General features: G+C 37.0%; 1 protein-coding gene and 1 long non-coding RNA gene across 2 annotated transcripts in view; one reads left to right on the forward strand and one right to left on the reverse strand.

Annotated features, from left to right (window-relative positions):
- snx7 (sorting nexin 7) overlaps positions 1–19953 on the reverse strand; it is a 35523-nt gene that overhangs the window by 4324 nt on the left and 11246 nt on the right. Inside the window, exons 2-7 of the mRNA XM_042752216.1 lie at positions 4513–4698; positions 4321–4431; positions 3909–4073; positions 2462–2660; positions 2120–2319; positions 1447–1533 (exon numbers count right to left, since the gene is read on the reverse strand). Coding sequence (XP_042608150.1) covers positions 1447–1533; positions 2120–2319; positions 2462–2660; positions 3909–4073; positions 4321–4431; positions 4513–4659 — 909 coding nt within the window. The 5' untranslated portion in view covers positions 4660–4698. The remainder of the gene's footprint in view (positions 1–1446; positions 1534–2119; positions 2320–2461; positions 2661–3908; positions 4074–4320; positions 4432–4512; positions 4699–19953) is intronic.
- LOC122142310 lies at positions 5728–19749 on the forward strand. Its single transcript, XR_006158518.1, has 3 exons — positions 5728–6703; positions 17189–17487; positions 19439–19749. It is a non-coding gene; the product is annotated as an uncharacterized LOC122142310 (long non-coding RNA).

A 19953-nucleotide genomic window follows, 5' to 3' on the forward strand; every position in this document is an offset into this window, starting at 1 on the left:
TGAAATTTCAGAAATGCTATATTGGGTTTATATTGGGATATTGGTTAAATCTCTGCAAGCAATCAACTACTAGTATTTGTAACCTTATATAGCACAAGTAGCTTTACACTCCAGCAAACAGAAGCAATGATCAAATGCCCTCACTTTAGAATGGCTTTCTGACTAGAATTGATTTTAGTGAATCACTTCTTTAGTGTAAATGAACTGGTTCAAAAAACAATTCACAAGGTATTTTTTATAGGTGCTTTAGGTCTTTTGTGGCAGAATGGTAAATGCTGCTATTTAGTTTACACTTCACAATTTACTGAGCTAATAAATATCTGACTGTTATATATTTAAAATAATTATTTTAAAGTACTTAAAATAGTGTAAAAATTTAAGTAAAAGTTCATTTAAAATTTACTCTTCAGGTTTAAACATTTAAAATCACTAATGATGAGCAGAAAAAAAAATGTGACATTTTTAAATAAAACAAAAATCAAATATTTATACAGTAAATATTTTCCACATAATATTTCATACACAATTCCCCCTACAGAATAAAAGATCTTTATACATTTTAAAAATATAGTTGTATTTTAGGAAGGGTGCCCTAGCAACTTGTTTTGGAGATATGTGTATCAAAAAACTGAAAACCCTTGATGTAGCTAACTCTAACCCCCCACAAAAGTGTGGTCTGACTGCCATTAAACTAGTTTAAAAGTAACTTGTACCTCGACCAAAGTACAATTTTAAAGTATGTTCCCTGCTATTACGTATTGTTTAGTAGTTATTTTATGCAAATGATAAAAAAGCAAACAGTGGACACAAGTGTGGACCATATTCAAGGACTAAGGACCATATTCAAATTCATTATATGGCTTTTAGTTTTTTTCTACACACTGGGAGTGAATGAATCTCGAGCATATAGTTCTTTGGTTAAAAAAGAAAAATCAGGCCATTGGGGATACCTTCTCATTTTGGAAATGGCCTTTTGTAGTTAGCAGCATAAGTCAGCAGGGGCCGCGCTCAAACAAAGCACGTAATTAAATTGACGAGAGCCGAGATGCTGCTAAGCTTCTCTGGACACCATTGGTACTTTGTCCATTAATGCCCTTTCAGAGCGTTCAAGCGTCCTGCCCCTGATATTTGATGGAATTGACAAAAATAAACTCAAACAGCCAAAGAGACTTGAAAATGGCAATATTAGCTTGGGCAATATGAGTAATATTTGAAAGCTTCCCACTTCAAGAGCGGTCTGGCTTTAAGGGACATCTACAGCGATCTGGAGCTAGTCGTATAATCTCTCCAAATTCCTTTTACAGCTTAAAAAGCAGCGCTGTCTAATGAAAGCCAGGAAGACAGCTAGAGCTCGGTTTTATTAAAAATAATCTCAATTAATTTATTTGGATTTTGGAGCACTGGATGGATTTCGTGGAGAACTGAAAGAGTCAATAATAGACCTACCGTGTCTCTGTCTGCCTTCTTCATGGCAAGAGCTTCAGTCTTCGCTTCGAAATCCGCCTGGATGTTGTCTCGCCTCCTTAGTACCGCCTGAAAACCCATGATCGATACTCATGAAGTATGAAAATTGTGATCAATATATTTTAATGAAATGTAAGGCTGGATGAAATATGTAATAAGCCTTGGAAAAACATAACTCTGGCTGTATTGATCTTAGCTTTGCGTCAAGGTTTATATCAGAGGGGATGACATGCAGCAAACATCATATCAATTCAAACATGATTATTTAAATATATATTTTAAAACATAATTTATTCCTGTGATGCAAAGCTGAATTTTCAGCATCATTAATTCAGTCTTCAGTATTACATGATCCTTCAGAAATCATTTTAATATCCTGAAATGCTGCACAAGAAACATTTCTTATTATTATCAACATTGAAAACAGTTGTGCTGCTTAATATTTTTTGTTAAAACTGTGATATTTTTTTTTATGATTCTTTGACGAACAAAGTTCATAATAACTGCATGTATGTATCTGAAATAAAAATCTTGTGTTCTGCAAGTTATACAGGTTTGGAATGATATAAATGTGAACAAACGAGGACTGAATTTGAATTTTATGGTGAACTCTCCTTTTAAGAAAGACAAAAACAGAAGCATCTAGTCACTCTACCTTGAGTGTGTCTGTGCAGAGCGCGTACTCATGAAGGACTGGAATCAGGTTATCATTGAGATTCTTGACCTGCTCCTCTGTCTCCTTGCAGCATCTGTCCACACAGCCTGCCACGTCCTTCAGGGGCTCGGCCAGCTCCTCCTCCGACTGGGACCACAGGGCGTATGTCGGCCCACACTCCTTCAGCTCCTCCAGGTACTCTGTGACAACAACAGCAGCTGGTTTATACAGCATATCCATAACCATAGCAGCTATAGTCCATGCAAAAACATTTCCTTTAAGTGTCAACCAATTAGAGATGAGAATACACTGAAAAGTGTGTGAATGAGACAAAAATCCAACCCTTCTGCTCTCGGACGATCCTTTGAGTGACTTTATCAAGCGAGCTGATCTTCTGACTGAAGGCCTCCACGTACTCCTGCATTTCTGTGAACTCCTGAGGCCGGTTTCTGACCCCTCTGACCGCAGCAGCGACAGCTTTGACCGTCTCCCCCATCCGGCTAAGAAACCCTGGACCTTGTTTCTTATAAGAGGTCAACTCCTGCAAAGGATCATACGAACGGTTCATGATGTAACTGAAAAGAGACTACAGCAAAATAAGTCTCAACTCCTCTACGTTTTACTCCGTAAAAGCCTCTGATGGCTGAAAATGTGTGCATATGTTTATGGTTGGACAGTAATGGCAACACCAGTGCAAATAGCTGATAAAACTGAAACTGTGTATCACAGCAGCCTACGAAGCGTCAAATATCAATAGCAGCAAAACTTCCTTTATTATGACTGAAGGGAAGTGAGGAGCTCTTTATAAAGTACTTATCTTAGAGGCCACTCAGCCGGGGGTAAACACAGAAACTGTCACATTATCTGCACGCATTTAACATATTCCTCTTATAAAACAGAACTCAGATCACATATAGTGAACACACAGAAGGTCAGTGATCATTATCAGGGTAACGTGGGACTGTGTGTGTGTGTGTGTGTACAGGCAGGTTTTAATGTCCTTATTAGGAAGAAAACATTGTCTCTGATAGACATGCAAAACCTTCCAATGTAACAGCAGCACAAGACAAAAAATAGTAGTTATAATATAGCACTGCTACATGGTTGCTAAGATGTTCTGGGTGGTTGCTGGGTGATCACTTTCCAGTCTAGATCAAAAAAGCCCTGAGTTTGTATGATATTTTGGTTTCTAGATATGGTTTGGGATGAGTTATGCACAAGAGTTATAAGTTTTATACCTCTACTGTACCTTTTAAGTATTAAAACTACATTTACTAGATTATACATTAATTACATTAGATATAATTATAATAATAGTAATGATAAATAATAAAAAATACATTTGATAAATGCATTAATAAATAGCAGATAACTAAAAAAATGAATGAATGAGAATGAATGAATAAATATAGATAAATTAATTAAATAATAAATTATATTTATAAATAAATTAATTCTATGAAAGGTAAAATAATACATAAATGTATAAATATTTTTTATAAAATGTATACAAAAATAAACTGTATATAATGTATAAAAATAGATAAATAAAAATAAATAGATAATTAAAAATAAATGAATAAATAAATATGAATAATGTATAAATCAATAATACAATTTATAGGACAGATTTATAGATAACTAAATAAAAATGAATAAATAAAATGTATAAATAAACTGCATTAAATGTATAAAAATAGATAACCGAATGAATTAAATGTATATAATGTATAAAAATATATAAACAGATAACTTAATCACATTTCCTAAATCATTCAATCAATCTTACCCCAGGTGCTGCAGTGAGAAAGATCTTAAAATCCTCACTGCTGGAGAAAATGGGATGTTCTGCTATTTTGTTCAAAAACCTGTGCAGCGCCCTCCTCCTCGTCTCGATGAAATCTTCATTAAACCTCTCCACCATTCCTTTCACCACAAACTTCTCAGGCAGTGGCTGATGGGACGCAACCAAATCAATGTTTTAGCACACCACAACCAAAAAGACATTCTTAAATGGACCAGACCTTTAATTATTGATGAATGATGATAATGATGTCAAATCAGTTTAAAATTTAAAACAACTTTACAAGCATGTTCCATTGGATAAATGAATATTTCGACTCTCCTTATCTCATAAACTTCCATAATGTGTTTATTCTCCAGAATGTTTGACAAGCAGGAGACTCGCACACTTCACCTACATGAACAATAAGCGTGGGATGAGCTTCTTCCAGACGTCCCTTTAACCACAGGAAGTCCTGGTATCGTCTTCGCACCTCAAACTCACTCGAGTCAAACTCGCTCCGTGTGGTCTGACGTGAGGGAGAATAATGGAAAAGATGAGCGAATTATTCACAGAACCTGACTTAGTGAGTCTGTGCTCAGATCAGTACCTTGGTCACAACCCGGTAGGTTATGTATGTCTCAATAGCTGTTACATGACTCTCTGGGTTATCGACTGTGACAAAAATATCTTTAGTGTCTTCAGCGTCTTCTTCAAACTTGTACTGGTTGATCATTGAAGCAGGGGAGGTCTGCATGGAGGCGTTGAAAGAGCTGCCGTCTGTTACAGTCGTATCCTACACAAAAAACAAAACGTGCATCAGGACACGTGAGGGACCAGCAACACTACACAACTTCATAATATATTTACTGAACCTAAAAATAAAATAAAAAATCAATAAACGATTCCGCTATTGTTACTAAGCCATATAACCACAGTATCATGCCCTAACAGTGTATCATTATAACTGGATGTAATATTGCCATGAACTTGATTTGAGAGCTGTGTTTGTGTTTTTTATCACATTGAGAGATAAACATCTGAGCTGTCTTGCTATCTTTTCCTGGTCCAAACACTTACACATGCAAATCCCTTTCGTTTAGCCGCAGCTGCTGGGAAAGAAGCCTGAGCGTCTGTTTCCTGTCATAACAAACTGGCCTGTAGTCAGCACAAACTGCACTGCTGCTTCACCCAACAAACACAGCACTTCCATTCAAAACCATTCACTGCTGCTGATACTGACAACAACACCAACAGTTAGAGAGAAGTATAAACACTACAACTACAAATGAACGTTCGTCACGAATTACTTGCTGAGAATGGTCAGAGTGTTCTGCCCGGTTGCTATGGTGTTCTAACTGTTGCTGGGAATTGTTAGGGTGTTCTAACTGTTGCTAGGCATTGCTAGGATGTTCTGCCTAGTTGTCAGGCTGTTCTAACTGTTGCTAGGCATTGCTAGGGTGTTCCGCCTAGTTATTACGGGTGTTTTAACTGTTGTTAGGCATTGCTAGGGTGTTCTAACAGTTTATAGGCATTGCTAATGTGTTCTAACTTTTGTTAGACATTGCTAGGGTGTTCTGTCTAGTTGCTAGGGGAGTTCTAACTGTTGCTAGGCATTTCTAGGGTGTTCTAACTGCTGTTCTAAGAACTTTTAGGGTGGTCTGCTTATTTGCTAGGGTGTTCTAATGGTTTAGAAGTGTTGCTAGGGTGTTCTAACTGCTTGCTGAGAATTGTTTGAGTGTTCTGTTTAGTTGCTAGGGTATTTTAACTCTTGTTACGCATTGCTAGGGTGTTCTTAACACTTGTTGGGTGTTGCTAGGGTGTTTGCTATGAATTGTAAGGGTGTTCTGCCTAGTTTCTAGGGTGTTCGATAACTGTTGTTATGGTGTTCTTATAGCTTGCTGGGAATTCTTAGGGTATTCTGGCTGGCGCCAGGTGTTAGGGTGTTTTAACTATTACTAGATGTTGCTACGGTGGTCTAACTGTTGCCATACATCGCTAGGGTGTTGTAACTGCGAATTGTACGGGAGTTCTTCCCAGTTGACTGACTGCTAGTGCTCTACTACTACAGACCGCAGACAGACAACCAGATAGACAGACAGTCAGACAGACAGACAGATAAATAACATTATGTTCGCGACAGTGAGACAGTCAGATAAACTAACAGAGGTGTTCGCACAGACTGCATCTGTAGGCTACTGAGCTGATCCATGAGTTTCTGACTATTATTTTAAAAACTAATTATCTTGCATCAAATGACGGAGCATACAGAAAGTACAACAGTAAAAACCCAGAAGTGGAAGAAAAATACATGGCATGACAGCGCCTGATTGCTGACCTTTGGAACTTCAGAACACAGCAAAACACCAAGAGAAGTTGAGATTTCTACGAAATTGATTATGTAGAATCAAAAGATGTCAACACTGATGTCTCTGTTTCACACAACCGATCGAACAGCCTGCGGTGGATCTCAGTTGAAACCAGTTGATTATAAATTACCTTACTGAAAACTTCCAAGTCATCGTCTTCGTCTAGATCTAATATTTGCCCGCTGATGTCTGTCGGAATCGCAACCGAAGAATTGCCCGATGACACGGTGCTGTCGACAACAAATCCACTCATCGTTGCTCAGATCGCTACTTTGTTGCAAGTTTTCAGGACTTCATCGGTTTTTCCGCACAACTCTCAAAAGCTCAGCCGAGGCGGATCAGGCTCAACTGCGCAGAATCGGAAACAGCGAGCCTAGGAAAGGGCCGAGAGTTGAGCTCTGCGGGACGCCCACGTGAAAGAGCGTGTTTACGGTATTTGGCTTGATGTTATGGTTGGGTTTTTGGCCAACAGCTCTTGCCTTTAAAGGTTATTCAGTTCTGAACTGTGAAATAATAGTGATTAACATCAAATTAGTGTTTTAAAAGTGTAAACGGCTTATACGTGTGTGTATGTTGCGTAATTCTTAACGCACTTTGGGCATGGAACTCTGTGATTATGGGTTTTGGAGTCCAGTTTGTAACCTAAGATTACTTATACGTGTGTAAACTAACATTTACGTGGATTTCAGATGTGGTCCTGTAGCTATTTAACAGTAAATACCTAGTTTCATTTAATGTACTATTTGTATAGGCTACTACAAAATATACAGTATATTCTATAAAAAACTGCAGTAATAACAAAAATATATATTTAAATAGTAAAGAGTATATAATCATGTTTAATATTTCATAATAAATACTTTATACATCGCTAATCACTGTAGTGACTCGATTCTATATATGCAAGAACCGTGTACATGTCTTGAAATATCAAGTTAAATTAAATTCCCCTTCATTTCATATCAGTATTTAATGCATCAGCTGTATTTCAGTTTGGGGTTTGTAGAAGTAACACTGAATTCCTGCTATGTCCTTTTCCAACCAGCAGATGCTACTGTTGCTCAATTTAAATGCCTTTGTAATGTGGCACATCTCATAATTAAGACTTCATATGACAGTGGCAATTACAATTCTATATAGCTGTGCAAACACTCAACTATTTTGCTGTGTGAGACTGTATTATGGGACAAAATCGGGCACATCTAATAAGAGACTTATTAGGAAACATCTAATTGGGGACATGTCAGTCAGACTATATTAAATTTAAGTACTTATCATGAGACCGCTCTAGTCATTAATATAAAATATTCGGCCACAGAATTCCTCATTAGTTGTCAGTTATTGCATTTATTTAATCAAATAAAGACCATCCCCTTGGATATAATGAATGTAGGACTTGATCATATTTCTTTGAATTTGGACTTCAACCATTATATTATCATAAATTATAATGCTTTACATTTTTTAATTGAGTGAAAATCGTACTAGATATCCCTTTTTTTTAAATATTATTACATTATTTTGGTATGAAACTAAATCAAGAGTTATTCTATAGCATGCAGCAGGATATAATAATTCTGTTTTAAAGCTGAATCCCTTCTGCATAAGAACTCTCTGAAATCTTGCATAGATTGCATTATAAAGCATATGAAGTATAAGAATATCTGTAGAAAGGGCAGGCCTTACGCATGCCTGAACCAGGCAGTTGTAGCTATAAGCACAGAAAAGGTCAGCCCCACCCCGATCACATTAGTGTACTGTCATTTTATATCATTTGCTTTCAAAACTGATTTAAAGCTGAATCTATAGGACCCTTTTTTCTCATTTTGACGTATGCCGATCAAAGACTTTCATAACCGTGTCACAATATCACACCATATGATGTATGAGTTGCTGTGGAACGATCTTTATTAAGCCGCTGCATTGAGAATATTCAATGCACGCTATTAATTAAAACTGTTTTTAATGTAAATGATAAATAGCCTGCTGGAAAGTCATTTGTAAGGCAGAATATAGGGAATGTGTTATGTAATATGCTACTGATATAACCTCATTAGATCAAATTCAGTGCAGACCACACCCATTCTGACTTGCTAGTCATGGCTAAATCACACAGATCTGTTTACTTCACAGAAAGCACCATATATATAGTTTTTGTGCGACTGTGTGTGAATGAATGACATCCTGGCATCCTGCACAGATTTGTGGCACGGTCCCAAATCCTTCCTCTACCGACTTCCATCAACGGCAGATAATAATTACATCAGCATTACCCCACAACAATGGCGTACATAGATCAGCTCCTTTCAAATTACATTTCCTTCCTGTTGGGCCCATTAGCGATGTCGACCAGACCATGTTTTTTTTTTGTTAAATCCACTATTGCCGTTGTTTCTGAGTGCATTTGCCGCAGAGAATTTAGACTGTTCTGTTAAAACCCCACTGGATGTCCCTCGGATGTAGAATAGGCTTGATTTGGGAGAAACGCTTGCTAATCTGTAGCGCGCCATAATAAACTGTTTTGGCAGAAGAAAAACCTTCACATAAAGCACACAAAACATCAAATAGAGAAGACTTGAGCCACCTGGAGTGAATGCAGAAGAAGACAATTAAAAATCAATTTACTGTCAAAAAAGCTTTGCTTTCTAATTAAATCTGCACACAGCCGAGTCTCTCTTGTTGCTGGCTGATGCACAGTTGCAAAGCACACATTTATTTATTTATTACCCCCCAGACGGGTGCAATAGTTATTATCGTTTTTACAATATTCACTCTTTTTATTCAAATCTCTGTTTGAGACACTGAATTCTGACGAGGACCATTATACCTTATTTCATGTGGTTGCAATCAGGCTTCTAAATGCATTTTAAATGTGACTGCTGTTCAATACCTACCAGGTGTCCAATCCAACAACTGCGCCATCATGATCGCTCTCATTAAAAACTAGTACGTGTCGAAATAATGACTATTCATTATAAGGCACTTCTTTTGCTTGTGGCCAAGCAGCTGGACACTACTTTTCTTTTAATTCATCTTTTAAAATGCCTTTAATAGGTTCAACTTACTCTGGAGATCTGCATGTTTTAATGGGTCTTTGAGGAATGCAAATGAATAGGATAGAGTTAAATGGATTTTTATTTTTCCGTATCAGCTGATGTTGACATCACCGCTCTGGATTTTTGCTAGTGAAGGGTCTGGAACTGTATGCGTTTTTGCAATGACATTTTCGACTCAGAAATGCTCACCACTGAGCAAAGATGACTGCAGACATCCTGTGCCAGCCATAAAACTGCAATTAAGATGTACAGCAATGCCATTTCTGCAGATCCACTCAAACAAAAATTGGTGGTATAACAATTTTCGCTCAGAAATTGCTAGTAAATTTCACCAAAAATCACAAAGAAATGGCAAGTAACACAGTGAATTGACTGAAATAGCATTTTCATGTATGGTGTTTTATTTACAACTTTGAAAAATCACTTTCTCAGTGTATTATAGACCTCTTGGATGTGGTGTTTGACGGAAGGCCGTTTCTAATTGCACTCAACAAAAAGCTCTGGAGACTTACTGCGCTTAAGAGCATGTAATCTGCGGATGTGTTTGGAGCCTTCTGAGATTTTTAGTATTATTTTATTGACCAGAATTCTCTTTGAGTCAACAGGTGGATCCATAGCACTAAAAATGTCCATTTACACAGCACTTTTTTGGCTCCCTGAAGCACTTCTCATTTCTGACATTGTTAGGCTGTAACTCCATCACAGACTTAATGACTGCCGGTGGAGCCACAGTGCTGCCCTTCCCTTCTCCAAAATGTCCCACAATAACCCGCTTTAATGGCACAATCTAATTAAAATAATAATAATAATAATAATCTTGAACTTTCAGTATGTAGACCTCTAACCTGCGAAATCTAATTAAGTCTCAGTCACAAACAAACAAAAAAAGGCATTACTAATCAATCAGCCAGAAAGAAGATAAATTAAAGGAGGGGCACATGAGATACAGGGCTGAGAGGGGGAGATAAGCAGAGGTGAAAACAAGCGCAAGTGCGTTCTGCACAATTCTAAATCACAGCGGCGAATGCACACCGAGCAAAAGGTTTGGCCGCTTTTCAATGCATTCATTGTTCATGTCCATTTTTTAACTAATGTGAACTCTAGTATTTTAAAGGACCTCTAATGCAAGGGCTTCCAAACTTCTCAAAACAGACTATTCAAACAATAAAAAAAGTTTTCTTTTAATCCTCTAAATGGTAAAAGAGCCTCATTTGAGAGTTTTCTGTTTTCTGGTTTCATAATTAAATTTAATTATGAGTTAATTCATAAATTGTTGTATGTTGTTAAAGCTGTAGCCTAGTTTTTAGCTGCACTGCTCATGTGGTGATGCAAGTTAAAATATATTCCAATCATGTTCTCAATTTTTTTAAATTATTATTATTAAGCATATACATACATACATACATACATGCATAGTACAAGCTATAAATCATCATTAGCTTTGTAAATTTTTCTTGGAAGATAATTTATAAATTTTTATAACTTTTAATATTTGTTTCATTGTTATGGACCATTTTTAACAACTACAATAACAACAGTTATTATAGTAATAATAATAATTATTATTATCAAAATTAGTAAATAAAATAAATTAATAAATAGTACAAGCTCTAATAGTAATTAGTTTTTAGTCTTTTTTTTTTTTTTTGGAAGAGAATTTATACATGTAAACATTAGCATACACTAGATAACCTCAGTGCTCATAAACATGGACTAAAGGTCACCAAACCTTAATATTTAATGGGTTCTATGAGCAACATTTATTTTGAAATATACAAGAATATCTTCTAGACATATGTAGTGCTCATCCAGAGTGCCAGATTGCGTTTAAGTCTTGTTTTAGCATCTAACAGAAATCTGGGGTCAGGAGATACAGATAGATGGCTCTAAACAGATGGGGGATGGTCTGCATATAAATATATCCAGAAACAGCATTCATCTGATTTCATTGATTAGGGTTATAGCTGCAACATCATCATCCCACTGCCAACACCTCCACATACTATCCCTCTCACTCTATTTCAGCCCAGCTCAATATGTTTCATCAATAACCACCACATTACTTCAGTGTCTCTGCCATAATGACGATCACAATCTCTTTGAGATGCTTCATCATGTCCTCAAATGCACTGCCAGTATTAGCATTGTGGTTCCAATATAGCTATAATGATGAATGGTAAAATGCACCCGGCCTGTTCCTCTTTGCTTCTTCTGAATGCATAATAGATCACACTAATAAACACGAATTTATGCAGGGAATGTTTCTTAAGACCTGTAAAGACTTTCACTCATTACCTTAAATGTTAAAAAGTTTAAAAGTGTCTAACAGTGAGAATTATGGCTTTGTTATTATGTCCTTTTGTTGCACTTGTATGAAAGTTAACGTTAAATACTTGGGAAATTACATGTCTTTGTTCAGTGTAGCGAGGAGTCAAGGCTTTTGAACAATAATGGGATTAAAAATGTAGAGGATTTGAACGTCATATTATGGTGGAAATTGAGTATTGTCAACTTTTGTTTTCCCATTTCTTTGTGTTTCTCTGTCCCTGAAATCAAACAGGGGAGACCAAGGCCACTTGTCACACTTTCTAAAAACATTTCTTAGGATATGTCTTTTGTGGTATTTTCTGCATAGACTCACACCTTCTAGACTTTTAGTTGTACAGTTGTATATCAAAATCTGTATGTAGTATAATATAGTAAATAGCGCTAGGCCGGTACCGATTATTACAGATTAAGTAGACAGATAACCGACATTTTGAACCGATATATATGTCTGGTGTAAAATTAAGAATAACAAGGGCTCTGACAAAAACTTTATTTAAATGCTTTTAAATGATTTTTGGTAATTGGTTTTGAAAATGACCAATACCCATAAAAATGAAAATGCTTTATTGTTTTTATTTATTTATTTATTTACTTATTTAACCAGAAAGGTCCCGTTGAGTTACAGTATCTCTTCTACCAGGGAGTCCTGGTCAAGATAGGCAGCAAAGGAGAAATTTACAAAGAAATACATCTCACCATACAATGAACAAACACAAAACGCAATTTTCTAAAAACAAAACAAACCCTAATCAATTATTGAAACATGTACACTGTTCTATAAAAACAGACTTTAAAATATTTTTAAAAAAAGCGAGAGATGGTACAAATTCCATATGTAGTGTACCTTGAAGCTCGTTCCATACATAAGGAGCGTTATTGGACAAAGCAGATCGACCTATCTCTGTATGAAAAATCGGCGTCTTGTAAGAGTTTATCTGTTAATCTGGTATTATAAATGTGTACAGTATGTCAACAAACTAGATGCATACTGTGGTAGTTTACCCACCAAAGCTTTTAAAATAAAAATTAACATATGATTTTTCCTCCTTAAGCAAAATGAAGTCCATTTTGTTATTTCATGTAATTTACAGTGATGTGTACGGACATTTGTACCAGTAACGAATCGTAAAGCAGCATGATAACCTACAAAACATTCAACGGTGCAAGCATATACATTATATCACCATAGTCCAATACTGATTTACTAAATACTAGTCCAATACTCTTTTATTTGAAATAGAAATCTCTTTTAATGATATAAATGTCTATCCTGTCCCTTTTAATCAAGTTAATGATTATTTTAATTCAAAGTATTCATTTCTTTAAAAACGTTACGGTTGCGTGTATTTTATGTAATATTTTATATATTTGTATTATTTCTATAATTATATTTTAAAGCTCTTTAAAAAATATTTTAAAGGACAGAAAAGTACCTAATTTACAACAGTTTTGAACTAGCTGTTTGACATCAACAAAGTCAATGCTAGAGAAATCGTACATTTGTGTAATTAGAATTGTAACTTATAGCTACTGAGATATACTGTAGCGCTTCCCCATGTGACAACTAGCCCCAGTCTCCTCTATATCAAAAGCTTCAGATTGCTTGCTTGTTCTGTCCTCGCCATGTTTATCTTCCATGGCTTACTTGTACCTTTCTGCATGTGGTTTCACAATCTCGGTCCGCGCTGTCTCATTAGCGCTTCTCATCTTCATTTCTCCCTTCCTTGCCATTACTGTAGCCTAGCACGCTCTCCACTTCTCTATCAGCTGCATCTTTCTCTCTCCCTACCGCTTTATCCCCCGCTCTCCCGGCTTCATCCACCTCCAGATACATTATGTAGATTAAACATTGCTCAGCTGTACAGTGGAGTGTCTATGACTGCAGCACTTTGTTTTCCTAAATAATTAACAAGGCCGGTGTGGATTTAGTGTCTAATGTAATACTTCCACATCCTTCTGGGGGTAAGATGGGCATCTGGCTCTTCGCTCGAGCCTTGATGGGCCCCTCGAAGGCTCCAGTGTGAACTCGGAGCATTAAAATTTAAAGCAGCACATTAGGTATGAATCCACAGCAGAGGCTTTTCAGTAAACAGAAGGAATTGGGTGGCATTAACCGCAGAAACGGAGGCTATCCGGCGATAATGCTGCCTGCTCCCTAATGAGTCCTTTGTGGAGGGGGGAAAAGGCCAACTGTAATTTGGCTGCTTTTTCCTGTGTGTTTTTATACATGTGTCGCCATTTTCTCTCTGAGGTATTGATTTCAACTTTGGCTCCATAATTAGCATCCTTTGAAACGGCCCAAAATTGGCATGTAGCTTCCATTATGTTAATCCGGCCCGATCGCGTGACCCCAACACGTCTGTCGGGACATTCCCCGCAGGTCACCGTCCACTAAAAGATGCAACCTGAATCCCAATTAAGTGCCTGGTTTCATCACGACGAGAGTTGTTTTTCGTATGAGCGCTAAATAAACAAACACCCTGGAAAAGGTCCTGTTTAATCAGCTTAGCCTCTGCTTTGGTGCGCCTTGACAGCCTGCATCTGGGAAGGAGTCGGGCCTGCCAGGAGTCATTTTCAAGAACCTTCAGTGACGGCCGTAATGACTAACCATCACCTCCCATTCTTCAAATTATCATTGCAGTCACATTCAATAGCAGAAGGTTCAGCCTGTCCCATCAAAATGGCCTTTCAGCCTCAGTGGACTGTGGAAAACCCAGTACAAGCCTCTGAAAATGGCACGTTATTGTCATCGCCTTGAAAATCTGGGGGTTTTGTGGAAATGAGGCTCATTTCGGATGTTGAAAATTGAGTTGTGCTACTTTTTTTTTATTATCTTCGTTATGCCAAGCGGGCTTTTACGCCTGAATGATGCAAATTGGCAGCATGATTCCTCTCTTTATTTCCATTTAGCAAGATATACACAAATAGCCCTGCGCTGTAATGTTCGCCAGAGTCACACTGAGGGAACCGAAAGTGCCAATGTCTGCGTTTTTCTCATATAAAAAAGTGCCACTGGCTTTCTCTGACTTGTCTTTTTTAAAAAAGACTGCTTTGCTTTGGTCTCACGGTAGCGCCTGAGTGGGTCGAGGAGTCGTATCCAGAAGGATATGGAGTTTTGAAGAGGCGCATCGATTCTCCGGCTTCAAAGACATCTTCTGGAGAGCCACAAAGCCATTACTGGGGCTACCTGCTTGCTCTTAATGCAAATAAGGGAACGGGATTGTTAGACCACATCATAGCAGCCTGCTCTTTCAACACACTCTCATCAAAAAGCAATGAGAGTGGATTCAGCATCATTATTGAGCATTTGTTTGTGCATGAGGGTGTCCTGTCTGAGCGAGTGTGTCCGTGTTGACGTGAGCGAGCACATGAGTGGATCAAGGCACAGAAGAGCGTGCGTGTGTGTGCTTATGTGCTCATATTGATGTGTGTGTTGTGGTGACTAGCTGTTTGCAGCGAACAGGAACAGGCTCCATATATCAGCTGGTAGCAGAGAGTGCACTAGATCAATGGAGGAACCGTTCTCTTTGAGAGTGTACCGATGATCAGAGGTCTCGCTCTACCCCTTTCTTTCCCCAGGACCGACTATCCATGAACTTTGCCGGCACTGCTCTCTAATTAGACCCATTTTCCTCACGCTCTGTAAACACCACTGCTTTTTATTGCAATTAGTTAAATCATTAACTTGATAACGGCACACTTGATAACGCCAGAGCTTTCTCGGGTGGAAATGAGAGTGGTAGAGTGTGTATAACACATGCCGTCCCTTTAAGAATATCAGTTGCATTCTGAAGTTAACATGACAGTTGATGCAAAAATGTAAACTCTGTCGTTGTTTACTCCCTCTCATGTCATTCCAAACCTGTATTGCTTTATTTCATCTGCAGAACACAAAAGAAGATATTCTGGAAAATGCAAGCCAGGCTCTTTGGAAAAACATGCATCAACCTACCTTTTTCCAAAACTCCAGAAACATACCTATATGTTCAATTCATTGCAGTTTCCAACTGAAATAAACACTGGTTGTAATGAAACAATAGCAATTTTTATAAATTTTCACAAAATTATGATTAGTACAGGGGCAGATTTAGAAGCCATATGCCATATGTATGACTTTTCTGACATAGTAAACTTGCTCAGTAGCGCACCTGGTGCAGTATTGCACTTGCAATGCAATACACTTGGGTATGAATCCTATGAAAAAAGCTCAAAGAATTGTAAAAGCAAGCTAAAATTGCAGGGTCACTTTAGAAAATGTGTTTTTATCTGACATTTGTTTTAGCCCTATTCGCATGGGATTAATATTATCTAGGGACCTTGTGTGATTTTGAAATTACCCCCCACATCTGAATTTCGTGAGGTGCATTCGCACGGGATAAGCGAAGCCAGTGATTTTACTCAAATTTACTGACTTATCTCCCGGATACCTGGATGTCAAGGTTTTCAGAGTCCTGTTCTATAGTCCAGATGGATTTTAAAAAAAGAAATTAACATAGTTTCTTGCTCTGTGTCATTTACATTTCACCAGGTTAAAATAATATCTCAAGCTTTATGCTTGATTTATTTGTAACACATTAACCTCAAAACCTTTCGGGTTTATCTTTCTGCAAATTGTATGGTGTAGCCATATGATGACAGCACCCAAAATAATTTCAAACACTCCAACGCAGCTCTATTCTTAGGGAAAGATGGATAAAAAGGTGCACATGAAACAAAAAAAATTGAAAAATGATATACGACCCGCTAAATCCAGGCCAAATCACAGAGATGCCGATTCAGACGGGACTAATATTATCACAGGACCTCGGTGTTCGGCAAAATATGGTAGGTCTTTTTGCGGGGGAATTTTTACTTTACAAATTACAGACATGGCTGATTCTCACGGGATTAAGATCATAGACAACCTCCGCAATTATTACAAATGACTGTTGGTCACCTGGTAATACTAATCCCTTACAAATACCCCTTTTGTCAACACTATCAGTTAAGTTTAAGGTAGGGTTTCATATGTTATTTTCAACACAATGCGCCGCTTACCGGACATCTTATTTCTGGGCTGACGTCATACGTACAACAACCACCATAATAAAATGATGCAAGAATCATGTTAAAACTGAACACTTTTAGTGCCACTCAATGAACTATTCATTTTGAAAATGTTGTGATACGTGTGGTTCCAGTCCCATGAAACATGAGTTCCGATAAAAAAAAATACCTTAAAGCAAATGTGTTTTCCTTTTTTCTTTTTTTTTTGATATATACAACATACAACAACCAGTGTTGTCAGATTAACATTCATTTTAATCATTTGTGCAAGAAACATTGTAATACCATTTTGCAAAAATGTCAACCTAGACATGTTTTTCTAATGAGCCTGGATTCATACAATGAAGGTCCATGAGGTCCAATGTTGTTTGGACACATAACATTCTTCTTTTGTGTTTGGCAGAAGAAAGTGGGTCATACAGGTCTGAAACAACATGAGGGTGAGTAAATTATGATTGAAGTTTTCATTTTTTGACTTCTTCTACAGACCTCACAAGTCTTCAGTTATTCCAGTGTGCACTGAAAGCATCTGCCTGGCAACAGACCTCGGCTCGGCTCGCAATCGACCCAGACAGAGGCTGCTAACTGCATGTACAGTGGAACATGAGATCATGCGATCACGCCTGTGCATGCATGGGGTCATGTCTATCCCATGTCTCTATCCAGAGTAACTGCCTCCATGAGACGTGCACAGGTCTACTGGGTTTAGTCTGAAGTAATATTTAATGTTCCTCTCTACGAAGTGAATTACCCACAGGTCAGTGGGGCATCTGAAATCTCCACATGGTGAGTCCTGTTCATGGTGTCATTTACTTTTCACTAACAGGGGCTGTGATATTTACATTTAAGGCTCTTGATGCCTGTAGAACAGAATGGGGGGAATGGATTTCTTTTCAAATGGCCAATAGATTTTTTTTCTTTTGTTCCAGAGTTTCAATCATAAACTAAGAATTTCTGTTTAAAAAATATGAATTATAGATCTAAAATGGTTAGTTTAGAAAAAAGAATGAAACCATATTAATATTTATTGTGTGAAAATGATTTATTATTATTATTATTATTATTATTATTATTTTTAATTATTGTACTTGTTTACCAAGGAGACAACAGTGTCTGCCAGAGCATGCAGGATATTAAAATTGTAAAAATACATTTTTGGATACTAATATCAAACTTGGACCCTGGATAGCTAACATTATAAAGCTTGTAGCAGCTCCAAACAAGAGGATGTGTGTTTGAAATGTCATTTCACTCAACTAAAAACTGAATAGTGTTCATTTTAAGGCAAAACATGCATTAGAGGCCAAGGATATGATAGTGTTGAGATAGTAGATGATAACTTAATCCAAATGATTTGGTCGTAAATCTGATATTCATATTGAAATCTCTGACTTTTGATTTGCTAACTTTGAGCACATTTTGTGAAATTCTTATGACATTTTCGGAAAGTATTGAGATGTGATATTACCGGGAATCTTTTTACTCATTGAAAAAATCTGAGAAGCGGGAGACATCATTTGCTCTCCATTTAATTTCATTGGTGTCTGGTAAAAACTACTGTGACACTGAAGATATCTCCGCTATGGATTTTCTTTCCTATGTGCGTACCAGTATCTTGTTGCATGGTTTCCATCATAAACAATAATGTCAGTTTAGCTGAAATCTACCAATATGAAAAGAAAATACTACACTCTTTCTCACATGGTAAACTGTGGCACATAACTGCTGAATGGTCAATTCAGGTTCAAACCTAAAACCATACAAAAAATGTTACTTGAAATAATCTTTTAAAAATAAATAACTTATTTTATTTGCAAAGCAACATTTCTCATTTTTATTTAGTTTAAGTTGAATACTATAATAACTAAACCTAAATAAACTAAAACTAATAAATTAAAAAAAAATAATAAATACTATATAGACCAGAGATGTCCAAACCAGTGGCCTGTGGGTTAAAGTTGGCCCATGATGACCTTTGATCTGGCCCACCATGACATATCACAAGAGGAAGGAAAAATAGAGAAAACGTGCCATTTAAGCATATGATTTGTGTCTCATATGATTTATATTTTTTTTTAGTTAACCTTTTTTGTTTTATTTTTGCATTGAAAGTTAAAAACAATAAATGAATTAGATTTAATTTAAACAATTAAAATGTATGCATTGAATATATATATATATATATATATATATATATATATTATTATATATATATTTATATTATTTTTTTTTATTATTATTATTATATTTAATATTACAAATACACAATATAGTTGGATTTTATGCAACATTTACTTTGGACCATGGCCCTTAATCAAATATGATTTTTGGCCCTTTGTATTAAAATGTTTGGGCACCTCTGATATAGAAAGTTAAGTAAGTAAAATTAAGTAAATAGTCCATAGAAAAAAAAAAAAAGACAAAAACACAATAAAATTACTAAAACTTGAACTAAAACGGAGATTTAAAAAAAAATAAAAAATCTAATTTGAAATATTAACAAAACCTATAAAAGTATATAGCACTGTTAATTATCTGACATTACTGTGAGTCTGTCAGTCAGTGCTAAGTATAGGCGGGACCCCATAATCTTGACTTCAGCTCTCTCACTTAAAGATTTAGCTGTGTATATTTTGAGACGCATCACAGGTGCTATCACTTATTTCATTCCGCCCCAGTGATCCTCCCCTCTCTCTCTTTTTTTCCCTCTCTCCTTCTTTTCCTGTCCCTCTATCAGTGAATGCTGGACTTGGTCCACTACCACCAAGTCTGATTCCTCAGCCTTGGGTGAAATAAATCATAAAAAAAATGAATGCATGAATACAAATTGAAGCTGACCCAGGAAGTTGGACTTTTCGATACGCTCGCTTCCACTCCTGCTCCGTTAGTTTTATCAGCTCTCCTCCAGGTTCTCTGTTCCAGGCCAGTGTGTTCGGTGAGCCGGTCCGGGCGCTGGAGCATTCAGGGTGCAGTGATGATTCCTCACATCCAAGAGAGGCTCACACTTAATCTTCCTGCCACGGTTGGGATGCGAGTGGCCATCGGGGGGAAAAAAAAGCCCTAACCCTTCTGATCATTGGCAGGGGAAGGCCAGCGTCACCCTGGCAGAGCATCAGGGCTAATCAACAATGTAATGCATGCAGTGACCTCCCTCTAAAAGGCTCCTGTATGCCTCCAAATGAGATTTGTGCGGCACTGCTAATTATTTTCTTTTCACATTCCCGCTGTAATGCGGCCCCCTTTTACTCTAAT

Source organism: Cyprinus carpio, chromosome B24 (assembly GCF_018340385.1).
Source record: "Cyprinus carpio isolate SPL01 chromosome B24, ASM1834038v1, whole genome shotgun sequence".
NCBI lineage: Eukaryota > Metazoa > Chordata > Actinopteri > Cypriniformes > Cyprinidae > Cyprinus > Cyprinus carpio.